This window comes from Pygocentrus nattereri, chromosome 17 (assembly GCF_015220715.1).
Source record: "Pygocentrus nattereri isolate fPygNat1 chromosome 17, fPygNat1.pri, whole genome shotgun sequence".
Classification (NCBI taxonomy): Eukaryota; Metazoa; Chordata; class Actinopteri; order Characiformes; family Serrasalmidae; genus Pygocentrus; species Pygocentrus nattereri.
The window spans coordinates 14,438,829-14,462,698 of record NC_051227.1 but is presented as its reverse complement, the minus strand read 5'-3'; the positions used below and the strand labels follow the sequence as shown (position 1 = coordinate 14,462,698).

At 41.1% G+C, this 23,870-nt stretch overlaps 2 protein-coding genes across 3 annotated transcripts in view; one reads left to right on the top strand and one right to left on the bottom strand.

Annotated features, from left to right (window-relative positions):
* Positions 1-1,290: 1,290 nt before the first annotated feature.
* gtf2b (general transcription factor IIB) lies at positions 1,291-15,568 on the top strand. Its single transcript, XM_017706345.2, has 7 exons — positions 1,291-1,377; positions 9,045-9,151; positions 10,099-10,232; positions 10,941-11,087; positions 11,676-11,805; positions 13,275-13,556; positions 14,952-15,568. Exons 1-7 carry the CDS (start codon positions 1,361-1,363, stop codon positions 15,083-15,085), a joined length of 951 nt encoding a protein of 316 aa, XP_017561834.1. The 5' UTR covers positions 1,291-1,360; the 3' UTR covers positions 15,086-15,568.
* A 7,758-nt stretch (positions 15,569-23,326) lies between these two features.
* The window catches only part of pkn2 (protein kinase N2), a 43,857-nt gene continuing 43,313 nt past the window's right edge, over positions 23,327-23,870 (bottom strand). Inside the window, exon 23 of one of the 2 annotated variants that reach the window (XM_017706343.2) lies at positions 23,327-23,794. In XM_017706343.2, coding sequence (XP_017561832.1) covers positions 23,591-23,794 — 204 coding nt within the window. In that variant the 3' untranslated portion in view covers positions 23,327-23,590. The remainder of the gene's footprint in view (positions 23,795-23,870) is intronic. The other variant, XM_017706344.2, reaches the window with a different exon arrangement.

Here is a 23,870-nt window from a genome sequence, read left to right as displayed (position 1 = left end):
CTAATTGCTCTTTTTCCTCTGTTTTTATCAACTACTGAGCCCCTAAGATGACATGGTGGTCATTTTTAAATAAGGTGTGGCCTTAAATTAATATATTGATACCACAAATTAGTATTTTCAGAACCAAAATCAATGTATTGAGGCCACAAGTTATGTTTGTTGTAAGTCCTGGCTTCAGTGTTGTAATTCATGGCTTCAAAATAGTAATTTGTGGCCTCAATACAGTCATTTGTGGCCTCAGTATACTAAGGTGTCCTCAATATAGTGTCAATATAATGTGTCAATATAATGTAATAGTGTCAATATAATATATAGTGTCAATATAATGTGGCATGAAGATAGTGAAGTGAAGCCTTAATATAGTAAATTGTGGCCTCAATACAATAATTTGTGGCCTCAATATTGTCAATTGTAGCTTCAATATTCTAAATGGTGGCCTCAACATAGTCATTTGTGGCCTAAATATACCAATTCATGGCCTCATTATAGTAAATTGTGGCCTCAGTATAGTAAATTGTGGCATGAATATAGTGAATTAAGGCCTTAATTTAGTAAATTGTGGCCTCAGTACAATAATTTGTGGCCTCAATATAGCCAATTGTAGCCACAGTATTGTAAATGGTGGCCTCAACATAGTAATTCATGGCTTCAATATAGTAAATCGTATTCTCAGTATAGTATTTCATGGACTTAATTCATCGACTTAGTAATTTGTGGCCTCAATATACCAGTTCATGGCCTCATTATAGTAAATTGTGGCCTCATTACCGTACATCATGCCCTGAGTATATTAATTTGTGGTTACATTATAGTAATTTGTTGCCTTATTATATGAAATTTTAGCCCCAGTACAATAATTAATGGCCTTAATATAGACAATTGTGACATCAGTGTAGTATTTTGTGACCTCAATATACCATTTTGTGGCCTCCTTATAGTAAATTGTGGCCTCAAACATACCTATTTGTGGCCTCATTAAAAAAAAAAAAAAAAAAAAAAAAAAAAATATATATATATATATATATATATATATATATATATATATATAAATACATTTTAGCCTCAGTGTAGTAAATCCTGCCCTCAAATTTTTTTGTATTTTTCTGTTTGTATAAATGCCTGTAGATACGATTTTTAATTTTTATATTTATTCTTACTTTAATATTATTTCCACCCTTTTTACTATAACTGTACTGTGTCTATATATATATATATATATATATATATATATATATATATATATATATCATATTTTTCGTCCATTCTGGCTTCTTTCCGTGAGCGGAACACGTGACGGGGCTGAGAGGCGGAGGTTATAAATAAGGCCGCAGCGCCGCCCCCAACAGCGCAGAGGGACAGAATGGCGTCGACCAGCCGGTGAGTCTGGTTCCCCGCGGAGCCGCTTCGCGTCTCTTTATTCACCCGAACCGCTTCATCTCTCCGGGACAGGCAGAGACGCCACGGCGCTGCCTCAGCGAACCAAGCCGTGTGTCTGAAATAAAGCTTTTTTCCATATCGGTGGTGAATGAGACGCATTGTGTGGGACGAATTCTCCGTTCCACCTTAAATAGTGCAAACAGCTGCACCCTTTAAGGTGGACCGGACAATTCGAACGAGAAGCCTGCTGTAGCCTCGTTTGTGTGGCTCGGTTACCGTTAGTCCTGCTAACGCCGCTAAACGTTTCAGATGTGGGTTTATCACGGCTTCTGGTCGATTTTAGAGGATAGATTGAGTTAGTAAGATCACATACAGCTATAAAAAGCTTTAAACTGGCTTTTTGGGAAAACTTGGGGTTTATTTGTTGGCCTGAAAGGCTAACGCTGCTAACTGGCTGTATTGTAGTCTATGGTTAGCTTGGTAGCATTCCAGCGTTTGCAAGCCGACGGATTTGAACGTCGTCATTGTTTTTTTATTTTGGAGCAGAGCAAATGCGGTCGGTCAGAAGACACATAGTGCGGTAATGTGTTACTCCAGCCGCGCTGGAGCGATAGGAGAGCGAATTTAGCTGATTTGTGCTTTAGCATTAGCTTTAGCTCCGTTTTTGGTGCGATTTAAATAGACGGGGCGCGGAGATTTAGCGATGTAGGGCTTGAATTAGTACAAATAAACAGTTATTCACGCACTGGCGGGATACGAAGCTGCCGTTCCTACATTTTTACACGATTTTAGTTCAGTTTGCTTCGCGCTGAGAGCAGAGAGAGGAGCTGAAAAGTGCCATGTCACAGAGACGCAGGGGTTAAAGGGGAAATCCACCGAATTCCATTTTCAAAATTTCTGAATGTCCGGCACAGGGATGTCGGTGTAAACAGGGATTCAGAGTGGGTTTGGTGTGAAATGGTTCAGACGTCTTTACAGTGGTGGTGATAGGAACCAGGGGTCGCCATGACTACAACACAGATATAGACGTTTTATTTACCATCTAGAACCACCAGAGAACCTGCACGAGTCTTCTGAGTGTATATGGAATGTTGATGATGGAAAATGGTGGAAAATCTGAATAAAATTTACTTTCAAGACTATTTATTTATTTATACTAACCCTATTTTGCCTCACAACACCCTGGATGTACCCCTCCACCGTTAATGGGTAAAAATAAATGGATTAACGAGAAATTTTATGCCAAAATTTTAATAACAGGACTATCATGAAGTGTCATGAGGCAGTGAATTCATAACCATTTCATGTAGGAACTTTCTGTGATGAGCTTTTAGAGGGGAACATCTGGTTCCTATCACCACCACTGTGAACAGTTCTGACTCTTAAGCTTCTCTAGAACAGCGTTTCACACCAAACCACTCTGAATTATTTTGTTTATGTCTGAACCAGGTAGGAGTTTTGAAAAGGTGGTGGTGTTGCAATTAAAGCCACTGTTGGTAATAAGAAAATAATTTGTATTAATAATGGTAATAGGTCTAGGACTAGCTGTTTTGAGTAGCATTTATCTACACACAAAAATCCAGCTCAAGGTGCTTCACACAAATAAGAGAACAGTGAAAAAAAGAGTCAGAAAAGGCAAAAAAGCAACTTGAAAGCTGAAATAAATATTTTGATGTGAGGGGTCTGACAAATTTGTTTATTTAAACTAGTGATGTGTGTCTGTGTTGCTGTAGGCCTTGGGTTCAGGATGGGCTTCAGGCACAGTGCTGTGAACAGTACACGCAGAGCCTCATTGATTTCCATGGGTTGTAAAGCTGGTTGAATGGCTGTGAAGTGCCTTCTGGGGTTCATACATGTGTGTCAAAGACAAATAACTTTTTTTTTTCTTTTTAACTCTTGCGGTTTAGTGAGCTCACTGTCTCAGTATGTGTACATGGGAATAGATACAGATGCCTGTGTCACCTGACTCCAGAAGTGGGTTCTGTGGATGGCGGGGAATGTTATGATTTGCATACAATTGCTTGCTAATTTACATAAAATACTTGTAGAAGTAACAAAGGCAAAGATGTAGGTGGTTAAAAGCACCTACATACTAATAGACTCCAAACACTACAGATGGCATTAACAGTACTACTTTGACTGGTCACTCGGGGTCAGTTTCTCCTACCCAGATTAAGCCTAAACTTGGATTAAAAAGCATTTCCAATGGAAAATCTCAAGTTTAGTCGAAGATTGAGCTTAATCCATATCTAGGAAACCAGCACTTGGTGTAATTTTAAAGGAGAAGCTAATCTAGTGTTTATGTTCGATGTCTGTATACTGGTATACTGTGATATTGCTTTTCAGGGCATGATTAAAGACGGCCAAATTTTAGCAGTAAAGAAGCATCTGAGCCCTGATGTTGAGGGGAATACCACCGAATTTTCAAAATTTCTGCTAGAACTGTTCCCTTTGCACAAGAACCCTTGAAGAACCGTCCTTTTAAGACAGTACCGCATTAGGAGCCGAGGCGGCATGTCTACAGCACGTGTGCTGATGGTTTTAATTTTACTCTGTTTGAGTCCCACATATTATGGGATTGAGTCCCGCACTCCCTGGGTCATATTATACGTCACCTGATCACGGCACTTAATATTCAAAAGAGAATTCCACTGATGTTCCCGAGATGTCTTTACAGTGGTGGTGATGGGAACCAGGGGTCACCATGACAACAGTCATTAGAGAGCTTGAAAAAGCACTCTATCTCTCATACTTCTTCTTATTCTTCCACTCTTTTCTGCGATTAATACAGCCCGAACCGTTTAACATACAGACTCCGTTCAAACTGCGTTTCGAAGGTCTCGGCGCTGTGACTTGTGCTGTGTATGTTTGGAGTCGATCGGCTTGGTAGTTTTTTATATAATTAAGTTTAAAAATTAAAAACCTCCCATAAGAATGAATGGCGGAATGTTCAGAACTTCAGATTCTAATGAAATCGATGACGTCACAGCAGGCCACTCAGTCTCAGACACAGCTGATCACGCAGGGAATCTGCTTTAAAATCCTTCAACTTTCACCTAGAAACTCCATTTCAGCTTTAAATGGTAGAGAAACTTGCCCTTTCTGGAACCTCAAAATATCTCATTTTATCAATTATCTTGAGTTATGAGCATTCGTTTGGCACTAGGCACAGAAAACTGCCCCATTCACTCCCATGTAAATTTCTCAAAATCAGAATCTGCATATTTCAAGATTTTCTGTGTTTAACTTGTTATAACTCAGACATTTTCTTCTCAATACATACAACATTACACCAAAATAATCCTCAAGAGGTCTTCTCACACCATCTATCCAGTTAAGCAATAGAGTAAACATTTTCCATAGTGATGACTTTGTTCAGAGGGTGCTAATAAGACTCAAACAAGGCTTCTCCACTAAGAGCTGCATAATAAGAGTGACGGTTCATTTGAATGACCCTCCCCCCTCAAACACACACATCTCTGCCTCTCACACACAATACCTAAGGTGGTGTTCACCTACACACACACACACAGCTCTTTTCAAGCACTCGCAGTTCCTTCAAGAAATGTACATCTAGTTTTATTTACTATCCAGAACCACCAGTGAACCTACATGCTGCTGGTTTCACAGGTCTCAGAGGAAGCCTGTGCTGGCCTTTGCCCTCCTAGCGTTGATAGTATTGTGTGACTGGGGGAATCCTAACTAACTGGTGCAATTGGAGAGGACTAAATTGGGGAGAAAATAAAAAAGGACGTTGTCTGGAAGGCAGCATATGTTGCCAACATGTCATTCGGCATTAATGGTGCCTTCACAGGTGGGCATGTCACCCATTTGGGGGCAGTCATGGGCTGGAGATTAGGGAACCTGCCCTGTGACCGGAAGGTCACTGGTTGGATCCCCTGAGCCAACAGTATGTGACTGAAGTGCCCTTGAGCAAGACGCCTAACCCCCACCTGCTCCCGAGGCACTGTGGATAGGGCTGCCCACCACTCCGGGCAAGTGTGCTCACTGCCCCCTAGTGTGTGTGCTCACTAGTGTGTATGTGGTGTTTCACTTCACACATGGGTAAAAATGTGCAGGTGAAATTTCCCTGTTGTGGGACTAATAAGGGTCGCTTAATCTTATATGGAGTGTTGATTGTGGAATAGTGGAAAATCTTAAAATAGACTTTTGGTGAATGGTGTTGATGGACCGCAGTGTATAATTGTTTATTTTTGCAAGACTAGTTTAAAATAAGTTTCCTTTTCTGTGAATGTGCTCTCTGTCTGGTTGACTTGTTCAATAATGTGTAAGGTTCTCTTTGGTGTAATTTTAGGAGATGCAGAACAGTCCGGTCAGCAAACTATTTCAGGTTTGTGAGATGCTCTTTGTAGCACAGAGTAGCAGATCTCAGGTAGAGGAGGGTTCACTTACTTAAAGCCTCAGTCACACTAGAAAATTCCTGCAGTTTGTGTCGCCGTGCGAAATCGAGCCTGGACCGGAAGATTGATGACACTGTGCTTTTCTGAGCATATTAATATGAAAACAGTGACTGACTGCATGTTTCGTTAACAGAGTATAATTAGGCCTTTTCCATTGGCTTTAGTCCAGTGCAGTGTGTGAAATGTTAAGTAAGTCATTGTGCTCGGAGTTTAAGACAGTTTTCAAAGAAATGGTTTGGCAAAAAATCAACTTTTCCCCATTTTGCCAACTTACAACAGATGTAGTTGATCCGCCAAGATGTGTTGAGTCCAGATTTTGCTTTTGTAGTTTAAAACTGAAGCATCGAGGCTAACAAGCACTAGAATGCAATAGTCACCCAAATAGCTCTAATCGTATCTATGAAAATACATCCCTGAAACCTCTCTCAGCCTCCTCAAACCACTTCTAGGTCTTCTTTAAGGTTGCGCACTCTGGTCAGTGTGCTTTAAGACACTAACTACTCTAGGGCTGGATATTATGGCTGTAGCAGTATCTTGATCAATTGGGCTACAATGCGTCTCTGTGTTTCTAAGCATGTCGTTGATGCAGTTAGTGTTCAGAACCACTTTCCAACTTCCAACAGTCTAAGGCTCCAGCAGGTAAAAGTGGCCCAAATCCGATCTTTTTCCTCATGTGTGGCACAGATGTGTGTCAGTGTGAACAGATAAACACACTGAATCTGACATTCTCACTTCTGACTTGAGATGCTTTCGTATGCGATACGTATCCGATCTGCGACAGTACAGTTCTGTCTGAACAGCCAGATCGGAATTCATGTCCAACTCGACAGTCATCATTTCTTGCAGCGGAGACTCAAACATTTAGGCTGATATTTCTGTACAAAAATTAGAAGAGCCTCACCCAAAGCCCTCCACGTTTGAAGAGATTTTGAAATAAAAGGCCAAACGCGACCGCAGGAGGCCGAGGCTGCGGCGTCAGAACGGTTACAAGTCCTTTGAGAGAAGTGTAAAGAATCCGAGGAGGTGAACCAAAGTGACTGTGCCTGAATGACTCGGGAATGCTCGGAACTTCCTTATGGCTCCTGTGATGCTGGTGAAAATGAAGCTGGACCCTCCGGGAACAACTGGCGTTTGTTGGCAGTCGTGATAGTTTACCTCTGGATGAGCCGCCTGAAGCGTTGTCTATGGGCGCATGCGGGACGGTTTGGGAGCTCATCTGTTTAGACTGATGTCGCACATTTAAAAGATGATGTGAACAGTCAAAAAAAATTGGTGATAATCATATTTGGGCCACTTTTACCTGCATTGTGACCATAGCCTAATTTGTTCTGTTTAATTGGATTTAGTGCAGCACAGTGTGTTATTTGCTCACTTGTATTTTCTGATTGATCACGTCAGAAAATTTGTGTTTCGGCATATTGTGCATCGTGAAAACCTCTTTAAAGTATTTAACATTTTTACCATATTACCCAGCTCCACCGTGAACTATAAAAATGAACAAAACTTGTCACATCACGGCATCTTTTGTTTGCCAACCATCTCAAGTTGGAGTGCTGGTCCCGTATGCGCCCATAGTGTTTGCAACAATGGCAGCCTGAAAAAATAGAGGAATCTGATCCGACGTCATTCCTGCTGTGTGAAGATCAGCCCTGGTGTTGTCTGAAACACCCTGTGACGTGATCTGTGATGTTTGTTTTTATAGCTCACAGTGGGTCACACAGTGATCCTAAACCACATCAACAAGCCTGTGTGACCTTATTGAAGACCTGGAGCAGATCCTGAGAGGTTTTACTGTTGTATTTCCACAGAAACGGTTTGGGTGACTATTGGTTTGTGGTGTCGCTGCTGGCTTGCTCATGGGGACTTGGACCTGGATTTTCTTTTCTTTTCTTTCTGTAATACTGATTGTTTTGTTTAGCTGCTTTGTGACATCTGTTGTAAAAAGCGTTATATAAATAAATTTTGCTTGCTTGCTTGTTAGAAACATGTTGCTCCAGCTCTTGACACCAGTAATGGCTGACTACATTAGGGGTATGTGGGAAAATTCTGAATGTTGGATTTTTCAGCAATCTGTTTCTGTAAAAGTGACGCTAAAGGGTTTTGGGTCTTTGTCAAAATATTGTGATATGTCTCTTGGAAATCACCCACCTCTAACCTGAATCTGCAGACATAAGCACATCATGTGCATGCTGCCTAAAAAGTCCTGAGGATCGTAGGACTGTTTCTGACTTGCCTGACAGGTTCCACAGAAATTATATAAAATGTTCTAGACAAGGAAACGAAGAATATCTTCTAATGTAAGTAATGCACAGTTTAAGTTAATGTGCATATGTGGTCATTTCAACAAAATGATTAACACCTCTCAACTGACAGTGTAATTGGTTAAAAAAAAATTTCGACTGTTTCCATTTTAACATGTCCTATTTGAATAGGTAGGTTTATACTTCAAGCTGGGGAGCTTTTTAAATTGTGCCCTTAAAGGCGCCATAGGCAGGAAATTCTATGAGGAAGTTGCACCAGCAAAATTATAGAGAAGGACGTGGTGGATGGCAACAGCTTTTGAAAGCTACTTGGGCTGACTAGAGCTGCCCCAGTCATGTTGTTTATGTCCATTTCAACTTGTTCTAGTAAGGTAGAGCTGGGCGAAATGGCCAAAATGTAATACGATACACCAAGATGTTTCCATGATGCAGTATTTACTTTTTCTGACATCTGGTAAGTTGGTGAAAGTCAGACACATTTATATAAAAAAAAAAACCAAACACAAAAAAAGCTATGCATACAGTGACTAACATTTCACACACTACACTAAATCCAGTCATACGTGACTAATTATGCTCTTTTTGTAAGCAAACATGCAGTTAAGATTGTATTCCAACATACTGTGGTATAATTTATCACGATTTAAACTTTTATCAGACATTTAAACCTTTTTGCTGAAACTCAAATGATTTAAAACTCAAACATTTCATTAAAGAGATTACGCAAAGTTTAACATAAAGGGAAACTGTAGGGCCTAAAATGTGTCAGCTCATCTTTATTCCCTCTGGAAGTCGAATTCGTTCAGCATGGTGAATTCCAGAGAAATTAATTTCATTTTGCTGGGAAAGCTGGTGTGACTGGGCCTTAATGCTGACTTACACATCATCTGTACCTCGATATATCTGGACAGTGTTTTCCTATTCATTTTTACCAATACCTCCCATCCCTGGCTTGCTTTAACCTTAATTCCTCCCCTTGTTATAGTGGAGATGCTCTTCCCAAGGTGCAATGCCCCAATCACCCCGAAGCCATTCTGGTGGAGGACTACAGGGCAGGCGATATGATCTGTCCGGAATGTGGCCTGGTGGTAGGTAAGTACTTGAAATGGTCTCTCTTGTCAAGACCCAGTGTCATTCTACCCATAGTGTTCTTACGTTGTTGGATGTTGTCAACAGATCCATCACCAGGAGGTATGTTATCTAGCTCAGCGTTAGGAGCAGGGACCTCTTACAGCCTGTATTACTGTATGAACGGTCATCAGATGGTAACTTTGAGAGAAATTGTTCATTATTGCCTCACATGTGCACAAACATATCACCTGCAGCTTGAAGTAGACCTTTTCCAGACAGTTTTAGGCTATGTTCACATTAAAAGCCTCATTTATTTGCTCAGAGCTGATCTCTCTGTGATGGTTCACACTCGTTTAGGTAAAGCTGGGCGTACACAACTCAATATTTTGCCCAATTTAAGTCCGGTATGCCCCTTGCAACACATTCTCACAGTCTGGAATGGTTTTTTAGGTCAGGTGCAGAAAAAAAAAAGATATAAAAAAATTTCATACAGAAAATTCTCTAGGCACTACTCTCACTGCACCATGCTCCTACTTCTCTGCCACACACACACACACACACACACACACACACACACACACACACACACACACACACACATATATATATATATATATATATATATATATATATATATATATATATATATATATATATATATATATATATATATATATATATATATATATATATATTAAAAAAACAAAAAATACTTTTAAAGCCAAAAAAAAGGTTCCTTTCTGTGAGGAAGCTCACCACCTTTGTGAACTTGAATAGAGCTTTTCACATTATAACCATGCAGAATTTTAAAAAGGTCCTTAAAGAGGTGTTAAACCATATTACAAGGGGTTATTTCCATTCTGGTCTCTAAGATGGACAGATTGACAAGTCTCTTTTTCGCGTCAGGCACATGTGCACAAGTTCTATTTATTGTCTTCCCCTCCACTCACACTTCCTCTCCATGCCAGGTGACCGTGTTATTGACGTTGGCTCAGAGTGGAGGACATTCTCGAATGAAAAAGCCACCAAAGACCCTTCACGTGTTGGTGATGCTCAGAATCCTCTTCTGAATGGAGGAGATCTCACTACAATGATCAGCAAGGTAACAGGGCTGCCTTCATTTCTGTTCACATGCAGCCAACACAGTTAGGATGTGATTTCAGTAAAAATGCATTCGTTTGAATCAGCATGAGCTGCATCAGTTTTACAGTGCTAGTATAAATTATTATACTATTCAATAGTTTTTTATTATTGTTATAAATTACGGCACAATACACAAGATGTTGACTGTACGTCAAGAACGTTGTATTGTATTATAAGGAGAAGGTAGTCTTGTTTAATTGGACTGAGTGATCAGAATGGAAAAATTAAAGAGCAAATCATGTCTTCAGTGTGCAAGTGTTTTATTTAATCCACACAGTGTGAGCTTTAGTTAAGAAGATAAAAATAAAAAATAATTTAAATGACTCAGTAAAGGTTGGCCTCATTGCACCATTTAACAATTGTGCTAGAGGCTATGTTGTAAATGTTTTGTATTGTAATGTTATATTTTTATAATCAATTCATTCATTTATTTTATGCTTTTCTACTTCACCTATCCCAAGTATGCACCAATATTTTTGCCAAAATAGTTATTAGGCTATTTTTGAAGATAAGAAGCTCATTATAATGTCCATATTTCAAACAATACACTATTAATAGTCGTCCATTTCTAAATGTGGCATTAGTCGCATTCAGTTCAGCAAGTTTGATTTATTTATTTGGGAGAACTTTCTGGAAACATGACTGCTTTTGCTCTGTATGCAAACAGGGAACAGGAGCTGCAAGCTTCGATGAGTTCGGCAACTCCAAGTACCAGAACCGTAGAACCATGAGCAGCTCTGACAGAGCCATGCTGAATGCCTTCAAAGAGATCAGCACCATGGCTGACCGGATCAACTTGCCCAGGAACATCGTAGTAAGTGTCCCTCTGTCGCTCAGGGGTAGATGGTCCCTTATTGGACTAATATCCCTAGTCACATCTGGGCAAAGTAGATCACAGCCTTGATGAACAGTCTGTAACTGTAGAGCTATAAAGTGCACCTATATAGTGCCATGAGAAAATCCCATGAATGCTGATTAACTTTGACTCTGCTGTGAATTCACGCAGCTTTTAAAGGCATATTTTAGTGTTTCATGCAGGCTTATGCTTGGAAACAATTTGAGATGTCTGTGTTCACAGAACATGAACAGAAGTAACTGTAGAAAACCTGCTTTAACACCAAAGATTTCAGGCTTTTTTTATTGCTGAAACTGACCAAGAACACACATCTTTCACAGCCGGAGTGAAACCATTTAGCCCAGTGGACTGAAACTGTTCAGTTAGAAATGGGGAAGTAGCGTGACTCTCGCAGCTGGGCTGGGGGGGTGAAGGCACAGCTCGGTACATCTGTGTCTGAACATATGAATCAGAATCCTTTATTGATCCCAGAGGGAAATTGCAGTCAGTCATAACATTTTCAGTTAGTTAAAAGCATTTTAACACGGCTGTTTGTTCATTCTCCAGGATCGCACAAATAACTTATTTAAGCAAGTTTATGAGCAGAAGAGCCTTAAGGGCAGGAGTAACGATGCCATTGCCTCAGCCTGCCTGTACATCGCCTGCAGACAGGAGGGAGTCCCCAGAACATTTAAAGGTGAGTCTATGCATTAAAAATCTGAAGTGCTTTTTAGTTAAAGAAGCCTGAAGAGCCATGTGCTATTCTAGACACAATTTGGGTTGCAATTCTACTTCAGTTTTAGAACGTGGGAGTTTAAAATGGTCAATTAGAGCAATTTTTAAGCTCATTTTTTGGCTGCAAATCTTTGGGATGTTTTCAAATGTGAAAAAATTCAAATACTAAATCAAATGGTTGATTTTTCCAGTGCTAAAAAAAGCTTGCTTGTATTGTTTGTGATGCACTGAAATGAAAATTCTTGGCAACAAAAGTATCTTAGCAAAATGATTACAGTATGTAGCTACAGTGCAACAACAGTGGATTCAAGATGATGAATACTGTAATTTTTAGTTGTATTTTGTGCTTTGACTGTGGTTTCTTCATATTGAGTGTATGACTTTTTTTTGTTTGGTATCGAGCCTGTAGTGAAGTTTGTTTTCCTCACAGAAATTGTGAAGTAGTTCCACGTGGGTGGTAGTTTCACTGTTGCTCATTTTATTTACTATTAAATTTGTTTTAATGTCTTATCTTGGGCCCGATCCCATTTCACCCCTCACCTCTACCACTTAGCCCTACCCCTCTGTAATGCGCGTTCATGTCTAGGGTTAGGGTGTCCTGATTCTTGAGATTGAGGGGTGGGGCGAAGTGTTGGGGCTACACGACCCTCCAAACTGAGGTTTTTCAGGGACTCCAAACAGAGAGATATGAGAAAAGAAAAACATTCAAGATGACTGAACAAGAGACCAAAGAAACCCACAAATGTGAGAATTTCCTCCCTTAAAAAAATGACAATAACCGCTGTTTTATGTTAGTTTGTCATTTCCATGTTTTATGGTCTTCATAACAGACAGAAAAATCGCTAGTAGCATGTCTCAGAAGCCAGCTGAATTTTCCTGTTCTACCTTAAATAGTCCAACAATTCTGACGCCTGAAGTGCCAGAATGTAACTCCTGCTCTATTTAAGGTGGAATGGAAACATTCAGACAAGCTGACTTCAGCTTTGTATGACCAAAGAATTAGGGGTGGGGTGATAATAATCACCACCCCCCCTCCTTTTGAAGGCATATGTTGCCCTAAATGTAACTAACGCCCAGCAGTGAGGAGCTGAACTTTACACTCCACTGCCGTCACTGCAGACTAGCAGGTTCGCGTACAGTGAACACTCAAAAACAAGGGGTGGAGATAAAATTAAGAAATGGTATTGGGCCTTAGATTTTGCCTTTTCACGTTCAGCCCCTTTTGAGTTATTTCATCGACTAACTTTTGGTCCCTAGTATAAATTGCTCCTCCTGTCACATTTGTGTACTCGGTGCACTTTCAAGTACCAAACTGTGGGGAAATTTTGAGATTTAATGATTATTTCCTAACTAAACCGGATCAAACCGTGAGGCCAGCGATTTACACTTCTTACTGATTTATCTGTAATCTTATCCTTTCACCTTTAACAGAGATCTGTGCCGTTTCCCGGATTTCGAAAAAGGAGATTGGCCGATGCTTTAAGCTCATCCTGAAGGCTCTGGAGACGAGCGTGGATCTGATCACCACAGGAGACTTCATGTCCCGCTTCTGCTCCAACCTGGGCCTGCCTAAACAGGTTCAGATGGCTGCCACCTTCATCGCTCGGAAGGCGGTGGAGCTGGATCTGGTCCCGGGCCGCAGCCCCATCTCTGTGGCGGCAGCCGCCATTTACATGGCCTCTCAGGCATCGGCCGAGAAAAAGACACAGAAAGGTATGTGACACAGCAAACGGCAAGCAGTGAAGCTTTAGGTCTATCCTACAGAGTTTACTGGAACAGGTGTGGCAGGAGTGACTGCATTTGTTCTGAGCTGATGCTTCTTTTGACGCGAAGCTGAGTAGCTGGATGTTTTCTCAGGCAGAAACTTCTGTTGGGTGTGTTGGTTTATTCAGAATTATTTGAGTAATCATGACTTGCTTGAAAGTAGAAATTTTAAGTGTTGATTTGTACATATTTTTGGTCATACTAAGCTCAAGAAATTAATTTGTACACTTAAAACGATCTTTTTCTTCAGGGAGTCCTTAGTAGACACTGGTTTTATACAGAGCCATGAACACTTTTTGCATGGTAATGTTTTTTCACATTAATGGAGAATGCGTTATGTGGTTCTATATAGAACCTTTTGGAAAATCGTTCTATATAGCACAAAAAAGGGTTCACTTATCATACTGGCTGTGTTTACATGCAAGCATGTTTGCCAATAGGATTGAATACATTCCTATTATAGATTAAGATTGAGGTGTTTTCTCACTCTACTCAACAACCTAATGAAAAATCTCCGTTTACCTGCTCACTACAAGTAATCTGATCCAAAATGACGTACATGTGTAGAGAACCACAGTGTAGATGTTACCATGACAGTGAGCATCATGTGAGTCCAGTCAGAGTGAGATGAGCAGCAGTAAGCAGTGCTAGTTTTTAACTGCTTTAAAATGATGTCAGACGTCCTTCATGTCCTTATTAAAGAAGGCCAAGAGGAAGACGTTGTGTTCTGAGACACATAAACTGGACGTCCGTCTTTTAAAGATTAGCTTAAATACTGCATCCACTCTGTTACACTCCTACCTTGTCGGTCCACCTTGTAGATGTAAAGTCAGAGACGACAGCTCATCTGCTGCTGCACAGTTTGTGTTGGTCATCCTCTAGTCCTTCATCAGTGGTCACAGGACGCTGCCCACAGGACGCTGTTGGCTGGATATTTTTGGATGGTGGACTATTCTCAGAATGAAATGTTTAAAAACTCCAGCAGCACTGCTGTGTCTGATCCACTCAGACCAGCGCAACACACTAATACACCATCACCACGTCAGTGTGACTGCAGTGCTGAGAGTGATCCACCACCCAAATAGTACCTGCTCTGTGAGGGTCCACGGGGGTCCTGACCACTGAAGAACAGGGTAAAAGGGGGTAACAAAGTATCAGTGAAACAGATGGACTATAGTCTGTAACTGTAGAACTACAAAGTGCAGCTCTACAGTAAGTGGAGCTGATAAAATGGACAATGAACATAGAAACAAGGAGGTGGTCAGAATGTTCTGCCTGATTGGTGCATTTTCAGTATCTCAACCATTAAATTATGCAGAAATTCTTACTTTTTTTTTTTGACAGAAATCGGAGATATCGCTGGTGTGGCTGATGTGACCATCCGTCAGTCATACAGACTGATCTACCCTCGAGCCGCCGACCTCTTCCCTCCAGACTTCAAATTCGACACACCGGTGGACAAACTGCCTCAGCTGTGAAACACACACACACACACACACAGACACACACACACATACACACACACCTACTGCTCTTTCTACTAGGAGGATGTTCTTTTTTTCTTATTGGGTTGAAAAGGTTTGCTCTTCCCCTGAGGTGACGTTAAGCCTTTTGGAAAGGCACTGAGCAGGGATTTAACAAAGTACAGCAGACACATTCCAAGGTTTAACGCAGATTGCAGACTGTACTTAACCGGATTTCATGAGTGTATATATTTTGTATATATGTCCAAGTGAGGATTTAATTGGTGGTTGCAACTAAGCAGATTTCTTACTGTAAACATTTTCTTTTGTAGGAAATGAGTGAGTTATTTTGTTAGCGTGTTTGCATTATATTTAGTAATTTAAACAATAAATGCTTTTCAAAAAAGCATGTTGAATATCTCGTGAATTTGAAAAAAAAAAAAGTTAACAAAAAAAAATGTGGCAAAGCGTTTGAATCAGTTGATTATGTATCTGTATCACATGAATGGCATTTAAACATCTTTATTTCCCCTTGGAACAGGAGTTTGTGTGTTTCTGTTCCAACCTGTGCAGCTCAGCTGAGTATATACGTTACTATTTAACCACAGTGCTGTGCAAAAGTCAGAGACCACCCCTTTATTTAATTTCCAGTAGAAACGGCCATTAAGTGCAAGTTATCCATTTTTCAGATTTAAGGAGAAAGTCAAAAGAAAATAAGCAAGTTTCCAAAACTGGAGCTCAAACAATGATTAAAAGCTACATCCTTCTGCTCTGAGAAGACCACTCAGCGCTGTGGGTCTGAAAGGATGTGTACCAGATCAAGAAGAATCTCACTGAGAAAAGGAGACGGACACATCAAACAAAGAAGCTGAATGATGGGTTGACCACCCCAGAGTCCAGAGCTCAGCACCAATGAATGGGTTTGATTACTTCAGAAAATCATCAGCCAGCTTCTGGAGGCGTGTCTGCAGATTCTTTGAGGAGCTGAAAGTGAGTCTCCTGAGAAGAATGGAAGCTGGAATGAAAGAGGGACTCACTGACCCTCACACAGCTGATATTCATTTTTGAGGCTTTGTGTAGTTTTCTGCCAGTTTCTGTGCTGAAAAATGAGAAACGTGCAATTCATTGTGTGAAGGGTGGTGTCTGGCTATTGCACAGTGCTGTTGATTTAATATCCTTTGAATGTCTACAAAACCTCTAAAAGGGTATCCAGATATCTATAATTCATTTGAGTCTTTAGGAAAGATTTGGTGTTACATTTCTTCCCAAACACAATATTATATTTTTTGGGAGATTCAGAATTATCTTTAAAAATATATTGAATCCACAAATGTAAACTGGGTGAAATGATGGTGGAATATGTGTGTGAATAATAGCCCACACTTATGTTTAAAAACAGTCTGAGAATTGAGTTGTGGATCAGACACAGCAGAGCTGGAGTTGTTAAAACACCTCAGTGTCACTGCTGGACTGAGAATAGTCCACCAACCAAAAATATCCAGCCTGCAGCGTCCTGTGACCACTGATGAAGGACATCAGGATGACCAACACAGACTGTTCAGCAGATGAGCCAACATCTCTGACTTTACATCTACAAGGTGGAACGGCAAGGTAGGAGTGTCTAATAGAGTGTACAGTGAGTGGACAGTGTTTAAAACTCCAGCAGCACTGCTGTGTCTGATCCACTCAGACCAGCGCAACACTCACTAACACACCACCACATCAGTGTGACTGCAGTGCTGAGAATGACCCACCACCCAAATAGTACCTGCTCTGTGAGGGTCCATGGGGGTCCTGACCACTGAAGAACAGGGTAAAAGGGGGTAACAAAGTATCAGAGAAACAGATGGACTACAGTCTGTAACTGTAGAACTACAAAGTGCAGCTATACAGTAAATGGAGCTACAAGGAACACTATATGGCCAAAAGTATGTGGACCCCCCCTAATTAGTGTTCAGGTGTATAATCAAGCACATCGTGATTCAGTCTCCATAGACAATCACTGGTTGTACTGAAGAGCTCCGTGACTGCAAACATGGCCCTGTCAGGGTGCCACCTTTGTCACAAGTGAAATTTATGTTCAAGATTTGCCCCAGTAAGTGCTATTATGGTGAAATGGAAGCACCTAGGAGCAACAACAGCTCATACCAAACTCACAGAGTGGGGCTGCTGAGTGCTTCAGTATGTAGTACATAAAATCACCTGTCCTCTGTTCCATCACTTACTACAGAGCTCCAAACTGCCTCTAGAAACATCAGCACTCCCACTGTGCGTTGGGAGCTTCATAAAATGGGTTTCCAGGCTGAGCAGCTTCACACAAACCTAAGATCACTATGTGCAATGCCAAGCGTCGGCTGGAGTGGTGTAAAGCACCGCCGCTGGACTCTGAAGCAGTGGAAATCTCTAGAGTGACGATTCATGCCTCACTATCCTGTCTGATGGACGAACCTGGCTATGGTGGGTGCCAGGAGAACATTGCATTGTTTGGTGTCTCTTATAGCAACAAAGGGGGGCTGACTTCATATTAATGTCTATGGTTTTGGAATGAAATGTCCAACAAGCTCATACAGGCGTGATGGTCAGGTGTTCACATATGTTTGGCCATAGGTTATATTTAATTGAATATTATTCCTGATTTTATAATTCCACAGCTGCAGTTGAATCACCACCTTCACACTGAATTTACACCTCCAAATAAAGACAATAGAAAAAGTGTTATATAACAAACTGTTTACTTTTGCATTCATGATGGTCATCAATCATAGCAAAGTATTTTTTTTCTTATTTACAACATGGTAGGTGTTGAACCTCAAGACAGTGTACTAATGAAAAAAAGCTACAGGCTGCTTTATAACATGCTCAGCCACGCAAGAAACGAGAAAGAGCCTTCTGTACAGTCCATTTTCACAATTAAGATAAAAAAAAAACAAAAAACAAGTGCTTCCAGCTTCCGTCGTATTTACGTGGTGGCCTACATGAACCCTAAACTCAACCCTACATCTCCCTCTGGGATTAATGAACAGACCAAGACTGGCCACGGACGGGCACTCCAACAGACACTAAGGCTTCTTCGAGTGCGCAGTCGATCTAGAACTGTAGAAAAATGCACTGTGATCTCTGAACTGAAGCACTGATGGTTTCGCTGTGTGGGGTTTTTAAAGGAATACTTAAACACTTTTCATCCTAATGTCTTAGATTTCCTACAGTCTCACCTATTTTCTGTACTTAGCAAATGAACAGAAAACCTGTTGCCTCAAAACAGCCAGTGGGCTGATGCTGCAACAAAGTGACCCTTAACTTTCCCACAACAGGGAAATTTCACCTTCGCATTTAACCCACCACATACACACGAGTGAACGCACACACATTAAGGGGCAGTGAGCACACTTGCCCGGAGTGGTGGGCAGCCCTGTCCACGAGGCCCGGGGAGCAGCTGGGGGTTAGGTGTCTTGCTCAAGTGCACTACAGTCACATACTGTCGTCTCTGGGGATCAAACCGGCTGGTTCCCTAACCTCCAGCCCATGACTGCCCCTGGCTCTCATCAGGATTACTGTATCTGGGTCAGTAGGTTTTCTAGTCTATTACCATGTACAGAAAAACATGAATTTACAGGAAACATGAGCGATTATGAAAAACTGAACTTTTCTTAAAGGAATCACGCATTTGTTTGCAAACATTCCATTCTAATTTACATATCGCTGCTGTCGGAACAAAACCTCGTACATTCATTTTTGTTGTTTTTCTGGTTTTGACACAATTTGAAAAAGCCTGTTGTCCTTTACTTTGTGTGTAAATTTCATGAAGAATGGACCGAAAAACAATGGCCCAAAATGACTTGGAAAAAATTCTGGTTCCACTGACTTACATTAAAAGTAGAGTATGTTTTTTCCTTCTCCTGTAAAATTACCATTTTGGAGATTTGAGGTTTTCTTCCGACAACAGCGATATATTTATATATATATATACACAAATTCTAATAACAGTTCTTGCTCATTTTTTTCAGAGTGGGGGGGCAATCTGTTGTTCTTTATCCCACTGAAACAGATCACAACATGAGATCATATGCTGGGTTTTGGGTTTGGAGCATCTTCAGGCCCTTGAACATCACAACATAATCAGATTTATCAGAATAAAAACAACTCAAATCACTCACATCAGGTTTTTGGTCAAGTGGAGCGATGCTGATTTGTAACTACGGCTGTTTTTTCCCTCAATAAGACTTTCAGACTTTCAGTAAAGCTTCACAATAATACTTTACATGTAAAGACAGTACGCGCGGTTTTGTAACAGGCTGCTGCATTTAAAAAATAATACATATTTAATGAACTTTAAGTTTCTGAATCAGAGTGTCTTCAATTCTCATTAAAACCTGACATGAAATGATTAATGGAACGGAAGACTTGGCTGTGATCCGAAGTACAAACTTGGTACCAGCTGTAACCGGAGCTACAGTTGGGGAATGCAGGCCACTTTGGGAAAAGACACAGATAAACGATAGGTAAGCCCAATAACAGCCTTTTGCATTGGGATTATGAGTTTTCTCTCAGAAAAAAGCATGTTAGTTTTTTTTTACTGCAGTGTCATGTACCAGTGGTTGTTTTATACATACACTCACTGAGCGCTTTATTAGGAACACCAGGCTAATACTGGGTAGGGCCTCACTTTGGCTCTCAAAACAGCCTCAATTCTTCGTGGCATGGATTCCGCAAGATGGTGGAAACATTCCTTCGAGGTTCTGGTCCATGCTGATATGATGGCATCTTGTAATTCCTGCAGGTTTTTCAGGTGCATTTTAATGCTACGTCCTTCTACTGGATTCGTATCTGATGACCGGGAAGGCCACTGAACAATCCTGAACTCTATGTTCATAACACCCGTTTGAGCTACTTTTCCTTTGTGATATGCTGTAGGGACTGTAGCCATGAAGGGATGGACATGGTCAGCAACAAAACAAACAGACTGTGGCATTCAAGCAGTGATTGATTGGTATTAACTGGGCCCAAAGTGGGCCAAGAAAACATTCCCCACACCATTACACCACCTCCACCAGCCTGGACTGATGACACAAGGCAGGTTGGGACCATGGACTCTGATGACCATGGATTCTGAGCCTACCATCTGTACACCTCAGATGAAATCGAGATTCATCAGACTAGGCTATGTTTTACCAGTCTTCAGGTGTCCAGTTGTGAGCCTGTGTCCTCAGCTTTCTGTTCTAGGCTGAAGTGGAACTTGATGTGGTCTTCTGCTGTTGTAGCCCATCCACCTCAGTGTTTGAAGTGTTGTTCATTCAGAGATGCTTTGCTGCTTTCCACAATTGTACAGAATGGTTATCTGAGTTACTATAGCCTTTCCGTCAGATCGAACCAGTCTGGCCATTCTCCACTGACCTCTCTCCTCAGCAAGGCACTTCCGGCCGCAGAACTGCTGCTCATTGGGTGTTTACTGCACCATTCAGAGCAAACTCCTAGTAAATCTGTGCATAAATATCTTGAGATGTCAGCAGTTACAGAAATACTCAGACCAGCCTGTCTGGCATCAACAGTCATTCCACAATCAAGGTCACTGAGATCACATCTTTCCCCCATTCTGATGGTTGATATTTAACATTTAACATGATTGCTGATGGTTGAACATTATCTGAAGCTGATTTTATGCACACAGTCACAAATGCCAATTAAGATAATTGCATGGATGAACAGATGTCCTAATAAAGTGCTTGGTAAGTCTATACATATATGTACATGAATCAGGCAGCAGGAGAAAAATATATGTGACATTATATATATATACACACACACACACACACACACACACACACACACACAACTCCTTGTTTCTACACTCACTGTCCATTTTATCAGCTCCACTTACTGTATAGCTGCACTTTGTAGTTCTACAGTTACAGACTGTAGTCCATCTGTTTCTCTGATACTTTGTTACCCCCTTTTACCCTGTTCTTCAGTGGTCAGGACCACCATGGACATTATGCTGGTCTGAGCAGATCAGACACAGCAGTGCTGCTGGGGTTTTTAAACACCTCAGTGTCGCTGCTGGACTGAGAATAGAGGAAGACCAACACAAACTGTGCAGCAGCAGACGAGCTGTCGTCTCTGACTTTACATCTACAAGGTGCACCGACAAGGTAGGAGTATCTAATAGCGTGGACAGTGAGTGGACACAGTGTTTAAAAACTCCAGCAGCACTGCTGTGTCTGATCCACTTGCACCAGCACAACTCACACTAACACACCACCACCACATCAGTGTTAATGCAGTGCTGAGAATGATCTACCACCCAAATAGTACCTGCTTTGTGAGGGTCCATGGGGGCCCTCACCACTGAAGAACAGGGTAAAAGGGGGCTAACAAAGTATCAAAGTGCAGCTATACAGTACATGGAGCTGATAAAATGGCCACACACACACACACACACACACATATATATTGCTCCTGCTACGATTACATTTAGTAGTGATGTCCAGGAAAGTAGACTGTTTAGGTTAGACCTAACTACGGTTCGTCTCTGATTTGGACATCACTGCTACTTCTTTTGAGGTCCAGGGCCTTTAGTATCAACCCACTTCAGGAGTCAGAGCACTGACCAAGGGTGTGATAAATGTGAAGACCAGTCCAAAAGGGTAAACTTAACATCTCATAGTGTTGCGTTATCCATCATTTTTCATCATACTAAGCTGAAGAAATTCATTTGCACTCTTAAAAAGACGATTCTTCAAGGGTTCTTTAGTAAAGACAATGGTTCTATATAGAAACATGAACACTCAAAGAACCATGTGCATGCTTACAGAGTTCTTTGCATGGTGAAATGGTTCTTCAGATTGATGGAGAATGTGTTGTACATGGTTCCATTTCCATTTTATGGAAATACGGCACCAAAAAGGGTTTTGCTATTGTTACAAGCTTGGCATCGTAACCATTAGAAGAACCTGTTTTTGTGCTATTTAGAACCACATACAACACGTTCTCCAATCTTCTTCAATCTGAACAACCATATCACCATGCGAAGGACCATTTAAGCATGCACATGCTTATTTGAGTGTTAACTGGTTCTATAGAGAACCAAAGACCATTGTTTTTACGAGTGTAGGTTCAAGCGTCGGGGGTCTGTAACAATGGCTGGTGAAGAAAGTGCAGCCAGACTTAAGTTCAGCTTTTTGGCGATGGCACAGGAGACCTTTGGAGACAAACGGACATGACGGCACTTTAGAACAGCTGCTACAGTCAATGTGTTGTAGTGTCCATTCAGGTGGATGTGCTGCGTATCGGTGCTGATGTCTGTAGTGGTAACAACTGAGTTCGGCCTGTAAAAGAACAGCTCAAGGGTCATTCTACAGAAACGTCCATTTCTGTGGCCCTAGCGTTTACAGATATATTACACTATTAAAACAGGGTTACAATTTATATTCAAAAATAAAACCAAGTTATTTTAACCGTTTCCCCTTTTTGAGCCTCAATTTAGCAATATTGGCCTATAAATCAATCACATAAAACTCCAAGCACCACAGAAGAGCTTGTCCCCACAGTCACGGGGGAATGCTGAGGGCATATTTTGGGGTAAAAATCTGCAATTTTAACTGCAATAATCTCTACATGACTATGGAATATGTGATTTAAATGACAAAGTAAACAAAAGCCAAATAAATATTATAAAATATATAATGAAAGCTCCCCAGGAGTCGAGTCACTGGTGTTACAGTGTAACAAAAAACTCTTATTTTGAAATAAAAGTCACACCGATGACATCACTCGACCTGTTTTCTGTGGATCTATGAAGAAAAGCTCATGGTGAGTCCACTGTGTCTCTCAGTTCTCAGAGATTTTCTCATTCAGCTCATGATCTCATATGAAGCCTTTAGCTGACGTCACTGGTGTGACCGACTTTATTCTGAGGTCACTGTGAAAAAATAGAACACAAATGGACTAAATTCCATGTTTTAGTGGATGTTCCGTGATGGACAGCGTGTGGTTTGATGTTCTGTAGCAGCCGTTTAGTGAAATGTATTGTTCATTAAAAACGTCTCTGGTGTTTCCTTTATTATGTGGAACACCAGTGACGATCAGTAACACCAGTGACTCCTATGGAGGACAGAAAAGAGGACGTTTGTGTAGAACGACCCTTAACCAAAAACACTAACCTGGCTACATTCGAATACAAGCCAGTTCCCACCAGCTAGCATGACGCGAGTTCTACAATGCTAATAAGTGGCTATTCACATTCATTCACTGTTAGCAACATTAGCATTTTCAGCTAAACCACTCCTTTAATGTTTACAGCCTGTTTTTTTTAAACTCCTGCAGAAATCAGGAGATATGAGTTTGAGGAAATCTGTCTCTGGAGTCTCTCGACACTGCGTAACGTTTTCCTCCATTCTTAATCGGATTACAATCGTTCTGAGGGTTTAGCCAAATTTCTTAAAATGGCACTGAGTAGCAGGAAAGCGGTGCAGAGCCGTGTTCACAGTTTCCTTGTCTTGTTTTATGGGCGGGAAAGCGGAAAAGCTAACACCAGTCTGCGATGTAGTCGAAGTCGGCGAACAACTCCTGCTCCTCGCGGCTCAGCGGCCGCGGTTCTCTGGGGGGCGTCAGCACCGGCGCCTCGGAGGTGAACTCTTCATCAAAGTTACTGACGTCACTGGAGCTCTGAACGGTCGGCATGAACGGCGGCTTCACCTTCTTAGCCAGAAGTCCGTTCCAGTCGATGTTCTGGAGGCAAGACAAGGCAAGCATATAAATATAGCACCTCCAGTGGCCATTCAGTGTACTTTACAAATGAGAAAAT

Bases quoted from the DNA above. Each gene is read 5' to 3' on its own strand.
- gtf2b (XM_017706345.2), top strand. The intron at 9,152-10,098 runs GTAAGTACTTGA...TCTCCATGCCAG, and splicing joins GGAATGTGGCCTGGTGGTAG to GTGACCGTGTTATTGACGTT. The intron at 11,806-13,274 runs GTGAGTCTATGC...CACCTTTAACAG, and splicing joins AGTCCCCAGAACATTTAAAG to AGATCTGTGCCGTTTCCCGG.